General features: G+C 36.3%; 1 protein-coding gene across 1 annotated transcript; it reads right to left on the bottom strand.

Moving 5' to 3' along the window:
- Positions 1-369: 369 nt before the first annotated feature.
- Positions 370-4,314, bottom strand: LOC18421987 (peroxidase N1). The gene is made up of 3 exons (XM_006826909.4): positions 3,101-4,314; positions 2,805-2,967; positions 370-1,104 (listed from the first exon to the last, which is right to left on the bottom strand). Exons 1-3 carry the CDS (start codon positions 3,503-3,505, stop codon positions 680-682), a joined length of 993 nt encoding a protein of 330 aa, XP_006826972.2. The 5' UTR covers positions 3,506-4,314; the 3' UTR covers positions 370-679.
- Positions 4,315-8,001: the final 3,687 nt, after the last annotated feature.

Consider the following 8,001-nt stretch of genomic DNA (forward strand, 5'->3'; position numbering starts at 1 on the left):
TTATTTAAAGCCAACTAGTACACCAAACTTAAAATATGGTAAACAAATAAGGGAAACAAGATATCGACCAAACTGATGATTCCCTTCATTTTCGTATACACATTTCAACATCAAGCAAACAAAGATGGGAAACAAGTTAAGTGTACAACATCAAACTTAAAAGATGGGAAACAAGTTAGTGTACAATAATTTTCAAGATATTAGGTTTTTATTGATCTGTTCGAAATACATTAGTTTTAGAGCTTTAAATTTTATAATTAAAGATAAAAATATATTTTAAGGTTATAACAAAGATTTTCAGTATTGAAACCACATTTTTCAGCACCTTTTGAAGGTGTGCTTTACTTTTTTTGATACAAACCGCTTTACTTTTTTTGGTACAAACCGCGCATTTTATTATTTGAAGACAATTAATTGTCGATTTACCATACGATCTTCACAGCTAATAACGACATTACTTCTCAACATTATCAATTAATGGTAGATTCCTCAGATCTACGACAACCTCTGGCCGCCCCCTTTTTGTTGGCAAGGGAAGCAACAAAACCCACCAATAATTCTTAATAATTCACCACATGGTACACCGACTTTATCCTATGCGATCAAATGATGCATCTTACTGGTCACCCCTAGCCGCCCTCCAAACCCTTATCTAACGGCCCAGATTCACCCACTCACCCTAATTGAAGGAAGAGCAGACCTTTCGTATCTCTCCCTCTGTTCCAGTTTTGACACCAATGTTGCTCATCTTAACCATGGAGCGCCCAAACTCTACACCAAACCTTAGTCCAAGCACTCCTCTCAGTATTCCGGCATAATTCTTTACATAAGTACGAGTGGAATCATCTGTGAACAATCTTTGATCAGATTCCAGTATTCCCTGACCGTTTCTTAGGTTAGTGAAGTACGACACATCGAATGTGTTTTGACTCCCGGTGTCTAGAGCCACTCTTCTGGTACCGTCTCCTTCGGATGGACACAGGGTTTGCAGTTGAGAGACGAATGATGAGCTTATCGTTGGGTCGGCTCCGTTGCCGGCGGTTGTGAAGTTGTAGAGACGGTATCGAAAAAACTGACACTCTGTTGTGCCGATTGTGTGACCCCCTGAAAGATTACAGATATGGTCGGTTATAATTGTGTAATTTATGATTAGAAGGCATTTGAAATTTAATGAATTTCGAGGTTGAAAGCTGAAATTTCATCAAGTTGTCATTGAAGTTTTTGAACTTTTGATGTTTTTATAGTGGCATGGCTGCCATTGGATGGGTAGGCATGACGATCTCCATCGTCCAATATGTCGAGCCTATCATTACATTGATGGTGAAGATCACATATCTATTGATGCAACCGTTGGAAGGGTTTTACTCTAGCCTAACGTGGTGGGATGCCACTATACCATAACGATACTTTTTATGAACACAAAAAATTGTTCTTTCTTCGGCTAACAATTTTAGCTTCAATAAAGGTTTGTAGAGAAGCGAAATCACTTGGCCAACAGAGGTGCTTCTTTAGACTCGTTGATTGTTTCTTCTCATTTACTTTAACTCTATCAAGTACTTCCTTTGATTTAATAATATTCAACATTTTAAAAAAAAAAAAATAAAATGAAAATAATAATAATAATTCGATGACAAGAAAGTGTAAAATGTGGGCCCTTTTAGGTGACAAGTGACCATAGAGCATCAACTTTACAATCTCATTTCCTCTTTATATCTCTCTATAAGTTAACGCGTGAGAGATAGTGGGTACCAAACGAAAAATACAATTCCGTTCACACCTCCCCCATCTCTCTCTCTCTAAGTTCCATTCACACCTCCTTACTACCTTTAACGTGGGCCTGAATACATGCCTCCGAATAAACACACACTAACAAAAGCATGCACCCACTTAAGCTTTTTCTGGATAAGAAACTATATACGTGTGCTTTAATAACTAAACTGAGTTATATGTGCACTTGCCCCTAGTGACCTAAATACCAACCATCAAATATAAGTCCTCAAGCTTGTTTTAATCTCACAAAACCTCTTTCTTGTAGTTGTAACTACCATATTTATTTTTGGAAAAATTTTAAATAAGGTTGCAACTTTAAAATGTAGAATTAAAGATACCCTCTAATTGATCATCTCGATATTGATATGTATCTGCGAAATAGTGCATCTTGCAACACATTATCTAGACCGTCTACTTTCAAGACTTTCATGTGTTTCTAGATCTATTTGATTTGAATCATTTTTAGAGTTTAAAATTTTATAATTAGAGATGAAAATAGATTCTCAAGTCATCCTACAATTTTTTTTTTAATCAAAATTACATTTATGATAAAATTTAGAGGTGCGGCTTAATTGGATTGTTTAAGGTTGTGACCTTATGGAAACCACACCCATTATTTTTACTTATTAATACTCTCACATTAAGGGCCTTAGAAAATCATCGATCAACATTGTCAAAGTTTTTTTTCAACTAATTAAGATCGTTTGCATGAATCATAGAATACCAGTCTCTTTTATTAAGGACCATACTTTATTCTCCTCTATTATGGATCATATCTTCAGTGAGGCCATAAGTCTCTATATTTTTTTCTCATTACATCTATTCAAGTATTTTTTGGTCTACTACTTCTTTCTTTTTTAGCTTTCCACTTGAACTAACTCGCACATCCCAATATGTACTATATTTTAGAGGTGCTATCTGGATTTGTACCGCACATAGCTAGTCTACTTAAATCCACTCTCTCTCATGGTTGTGAAAGAGAAATTTATTTGAGCAAATTTAATTTGAGTGAAAATTTGATGAGGGTCGCTTACCAACGAGAGTGACTAAGTCATGCGTGTTGAGGCCTTTTTCGATGAATTTTTGTTTCTGCACATCCACTGAGTCTGTGAATCCTGGCAAATTTGATGCGTCGGAAGCCGCGGATACCAACCCATCTCTCCTTCCCAGGGGCACCGACCAGCTCAAACCCTTCGTCTGCACACATCACGCAAACACAACATCATCAACTAGAGAGAGAGAGAGAAAGTGAGTTACATATGTAAAGAAAGAAACATGAAAATGAGAGAGCGAGAATTTCGAAACATAACAAGTCTGGAAAACACAATACCAAATCAACGGAATCACGAGCGGCAAGAGCTAGAATGTCTGCACAAGAAACAACACCAGGACATGCAGCCTCAAGGTGAGCCTTGGCATCGTCAATCACTTCGAATCCTCTTAGAGAGAGATTCGGCAGTGCGTTTCTCTCAGCTGAAGGACCATTGATGAGAACAGAGGCATCGCAGCCCTGAACAAAGCAGTCATGGAAGTGCATTCTCAGCAAAGCAGGAGCCACTGATGGGTCTGATTTGAAGTGAGACTCAACAGCGGATCGAACAATCGACTCGACACGTGAGCACGATGATGAGTAGAAACCCACTTTAGTGCCCTGGCCTTGAGTTGGTATGGCATAAGCAAATACCAGAAGGAAGGGTAAGAGGAGCTTATAGATTGAATCCCCATGATATGCCATGACGAGAGAGAGTGAGAGAGATGGGAAGGTAGTTTTTTGAACGTAAGTAGAAGATGGAGGGTGTGCTTATTATAGTGGAGACTGGAGAGAGAGAGAGAGAGGGGGTGATTGTTAGCGAGAGAAACGTGTTGTCCTTTGGAGCGATACGAAAGAGCCGCCCTGTAAGACTTATAGACACCGTCCCTCAAGCAACCTTGTTTATCACAAGTTTTACCCCCTAAAAACGTTTTCTTGCTAATACCCCCAAATCAAAATGCGATTGGTTTTTTTTTTTTTTTTTTTTGGCAAAAATGCCTTTGCCCATACACATTGACATCACATCCCGTAAGATGTTCAATGACTCGAAAGAATGCCGGATCGAGTCCACAAAGTGCCATACTTAGTGGATACATTGTCGAACGGCACTTTGGCCCTATTGTCGGGGCGCATGGGCCTGTTGTTGGACCGTCTTTTTTAGTGCCAATGGAAAAGTTAAATAGTCGGTGTTAGAAGAGTGAGAAGGCATTTTGATCTCAAAACCATAATTTTTTTATTAGGGGTATTTGTTAGAAAAGTTTGTTTTGAAGTAAAAATTATGACAAAAAGTTTATTTGGGGTCATACAGATTTTTGTTATTTTCGAAAAAGTCATAGGAGAGAGGATGGGTGGGATACATGAGAAAAATATGAGAGCGAGAGATAAAGAGGGGAGAGTAGCGGTGGTAAGGTTTGTCTAGTTTTGAAGTTTTTCTCTCCAGGGCCCAGCTGACGCTTAGAACAACTATGAATAGAGAGAGCGGGAGCGACGCTCGTTTGTAGTAAGGAGGGTTGAGATTATTCTTAAGTCAAAGATGTATGATTGTGAATATAAGCGCGTATTGGATTGGTGGGCTCTGAGTATAATCCCACTCTCTCTCGCAATTGCTTGCTCGTTTCCATTGAATCAAAATTTCAAATGCAAAGTCAATAAATCTCGGTCTTATATTTCCACCGTCATTTCATTGGTGCGGGTATGGGCCACTATATCGCCTCTTTGAATGATTTTTATTTTTTATTTTTTACCTTTTTTTTTTTTTTGAGAAGCACAAGACTTCGAGTGAAGTTGGCTGAGTAGAATTTATGTATGTTAGCCCGTGATTGCTATTTTTGATTCTACTAATCCAAACCCAACTTAACTTTGAACCCTGTTAGGGCTTTTTGTGGCCAACTTTTGATACGAAACAATTTAAGAGGAGCACGAGTTTGTTCGTCTCGAAGCTTTTTTATTGATGAACATTGCTTTTCCGCTTATTGGATACCATGCGCTCGGTTTCTGCACAAAATCATTGGGGGATGGATGTCAATGGATTGGCGGGTCGAACCCAACAAGGTCCTAGCTGGACCCAAATTTGATTGGGACTTTGGTGAGCTGAAACACCTCGTCTGGTAAGGTCTGGGTCAAGATAAAAGAAAAATAAATTATATTTTATAATATATAAATAATATTGTGTTTGTATTTGTACACTCTCAAGTTGAATATATATACACACACTCACTCTCGAGCTGAGCTGTGTTAGCTGGACATTGACCCAAGGGACGGGAATGGATTAGCTCAGGTACAAATCGACCCCAACCCAACGCGATTATGTCATAATTTAGAATAGGGACCCAATCAGGTCTTGACCGAGAAGTTTGATCAGGGTCCAAGTCAATTGAACTTGAAGCGACCCACCACAATAAATAAATAAATAAATCAAAATTTATTTTATATATATTATATAGTTAATATTATTTTTTCTTTATTTTTTACTAATACATCATGGGCCTGGTCCGCTCAGGTTGATCCCAACCCTAACCCGAACTCAACTCTATAGAATCAGAGATGGACCCAGACCCAACCTAGGTCGGGTCAAGGTCAAGTGGATCGAGACCAAACTTGCCAAGTCCATTGTCTGCATCAAGTCCCTGACCCGATTGGGTCGACCTTAGCCATTTCCCACCTTTAATTGATTCATACTCGACTTAACACCATAAATTCAAGGATGGACCAAGAAGTTAGGTCCTAACAAGACCCAAACCACTGCGACCAATATTTAAGTCCACAACCAAACACATGTCAAGTCCGTGGGTTTCCCAGGCGCAATTGCCACCCCTCAAAATCACTACCTCGTAGAAATTTCAAGCTGAATGTGATTTTGTTTTATAACGTTTCGTAAACAGGTCCGGTTAAAATAAGAAATATTGTTAAAAGGCTCAAATTATCTTATAAGATCATTGAAGGGATAATATTTCTCATTTACCAATTCTGGATTACTTTCAAGTTTCGACTAGTTGAATTCGCACGTGTGTTTTTAAAGCATTAGATTTGTTCAAATAAAAATATAAACAATGAATGAACAGACAAAAAGAAGCAATTTCTTCAAATGTAACGAAGGTAAAAAAATGTAAGCAACCAACTTCACAAGGTAAGGCAAGATAATTATCAATCAGACAGACAAAATAATATAACAGTGCAACCATACGTTTGGCATCACCAATAGATAAAGCAATAATTATTTGCTTCTTTGGGCATGAAGTTGTAGACCCGTAGTGTTCTTGATATCATGTCTATCAATTTGGTTTTTAATTGTGCGTGCCAATCGTTGTAGGTACTTATTAGCATGCAAACCTTGCCTTCTAAAATTTGTATATTTTTTTAACTCCAATAATATCCGTCTCATTCACTCTTTTAAAAAATTAATAAAGATAGTTAACCTTTTAACTTTAAATCATATCCATGCGTGCCAATCTTTTGTAGCTCTTAAGATTAGCCTGCTTAAATTTTCGGAGGTGATCATAGGATTTTAGAGGGATTCCTTGTAATTCCTTCTAAACTTTGTTGATAAAAAGATAACTCATCTCACTCTCTACCTCTCTTACTCACGAACCCACACCATTTAATAACTATCATATTGATTTCCTCCAAAAAAAAAATATACAAAATATAAATTCTGGGTCAAATTAAATAAGAAGTCTAGAGAGAGAGGCTCGTGATTTTCAAGGGGAGAATAGTTAGGATACTTCTCCTTATGTAAGAATCAGTTTACAAACTTTTAGAAATTTAGTGTATCTTTTGTTCCTTAAGAAAAAAGGAAACACTCCTAAGATCGAAAGTTCCTAAAAAAAATCTCATGTAAATCTCTTAAAATTTGGAATTTCTCTTGGCTTTTTATAAACCCATTCCCTAAGTAACACCTTAAACCTATGACTCCTGACCATATCTTCTCTCTCATCGTAGGGTCCCCTTTATTCTTCCGACATGGGTCAACTCGTAATTTTGGCTTAATAATGTAGTGTATACCTTTTTAGAAAATTTGTTTAGAATTACCAACTTACACCCATTCGGGGTTAGAACCCTGAACCATCAAAAGCATTTTAATAATTTAACTTTACTTAATGATGAGAAAACCCCTAGTTCTCTATCGCTAATCTTGAGTAACCAGGGTTATTTTAGTCATTTGGCAGTTCCATTTCTCAAACCAATTTAACCAACAGTATTTTTATAATTAGACTCAAGCTACTGTAATTGGCCAAATTATCAAAATACATCTACTTGTTCAAAGTTCCAAGGTGATTTTGAGAAATTCTTGACAAAATTTTTAATGCAACACCTTTGTGAATAAAACTTAAAAGTATACCCTGCAATAATAAATAGAATATTTGAGCTGTTTACTACTTTCCCCTTATTAAAGTGGGATCTTAAATAATGTGCATTCTCTCTATTTAGTAGAGTGCATCCATTTAAAAGTGCATTCATTTGAAAAAGTTTATACAAAGTTACAACCTTATAGTATAGCAATAAGGTGCACCTTAAAAATTAAGTAGAAAATAGTATTTTTGAAGCTAAAAAACTTTTCAATTGATCATCTCGACCTCTATGGATAGGAAAAGTCTTCCCAATGCCTATAGGCAAAAATAAACAGTGATTTCGCCTATCCTCATCACCGTCCAAAGTCCATCACACGGTCACAATTGTCCGATAATATTTCATTTTTCTTTTCTTTTTTTCTACAAATCAGAATGATCTAAATTTTGGATCATGTGTATATCTTAGTGAGACGCACCTAATAAAAATATATAAAAAAATAATTCGAGAAAAAAATTGATCAAAATGCCCCTAAAACATTTCGGGGGTATTTTGGTCAATTTATTTCATGTAAAATATTGTTTTGATATTTTTCGTAGATTTGCCTATTTTTTATAAACACACGCTCCAAATTTCATATCATTTTGACTTATAATAAAAAGTAAAAAATAAAATACTACTGGACAATTGTGACCATGTAATGAACTTTGAATGGTGATGAGAGTAGGCGAAATCACCATTCATTTTCTCCTATAAATATTTTGTAGTATCTTCCCTATAGATATAAATAAATAAATAAATAAAATTTCAAATCCTAAAAATAGTGGAGCTTGTAACAAGTTATTTTCTATCAATTTTCAGGACGTTTAGTATAACACTATCAAATGAGCTTAAGGTAGAATTTACCTAGACTC

Source organism: Amborella trichopoda, chromosome 4 (genome assembly GCF_054954075.1).
Source record: "Amborella trichopoda isolate Santa Cruz 75 chromosome 4, AtrichopodaSantaCruz75HAP2 v2.0, whole genome shotgun sequence".
Classification (NCBI taxonomy): domain Eukaryota; kingdom Viridiplantae; phylum Streptophyta; class Magnoliopsida; order Amborellales; family Amborellaceae; genus Amborella; species Amborella trichopoda.

Bases quoted from the DNA above. Each gene is read 5' to 3' on its own strand.
- LOC18421987 (XM_006826909.4), bottom strand. From the start codon at position 3,505: ATGGCATATCATGGGGATTCAATCTATAAGCTCCTCTTACCCTTCCTT. The intron at 2,968-3,100 runs GTATTGTGTTTT...TGATGTGTGCAG, and splicing joins CTCGTGATTCCGTTGATTTG to ACGAAGGGTTTGAGCTGGTC. The intron at 1,105-2,804 runs GTAAGCGACCCT...GTAATCTTTCAG, and splicing joins TGACTTAGTCACTCTCGTTG to GGGGTCACACAATCGGCACA.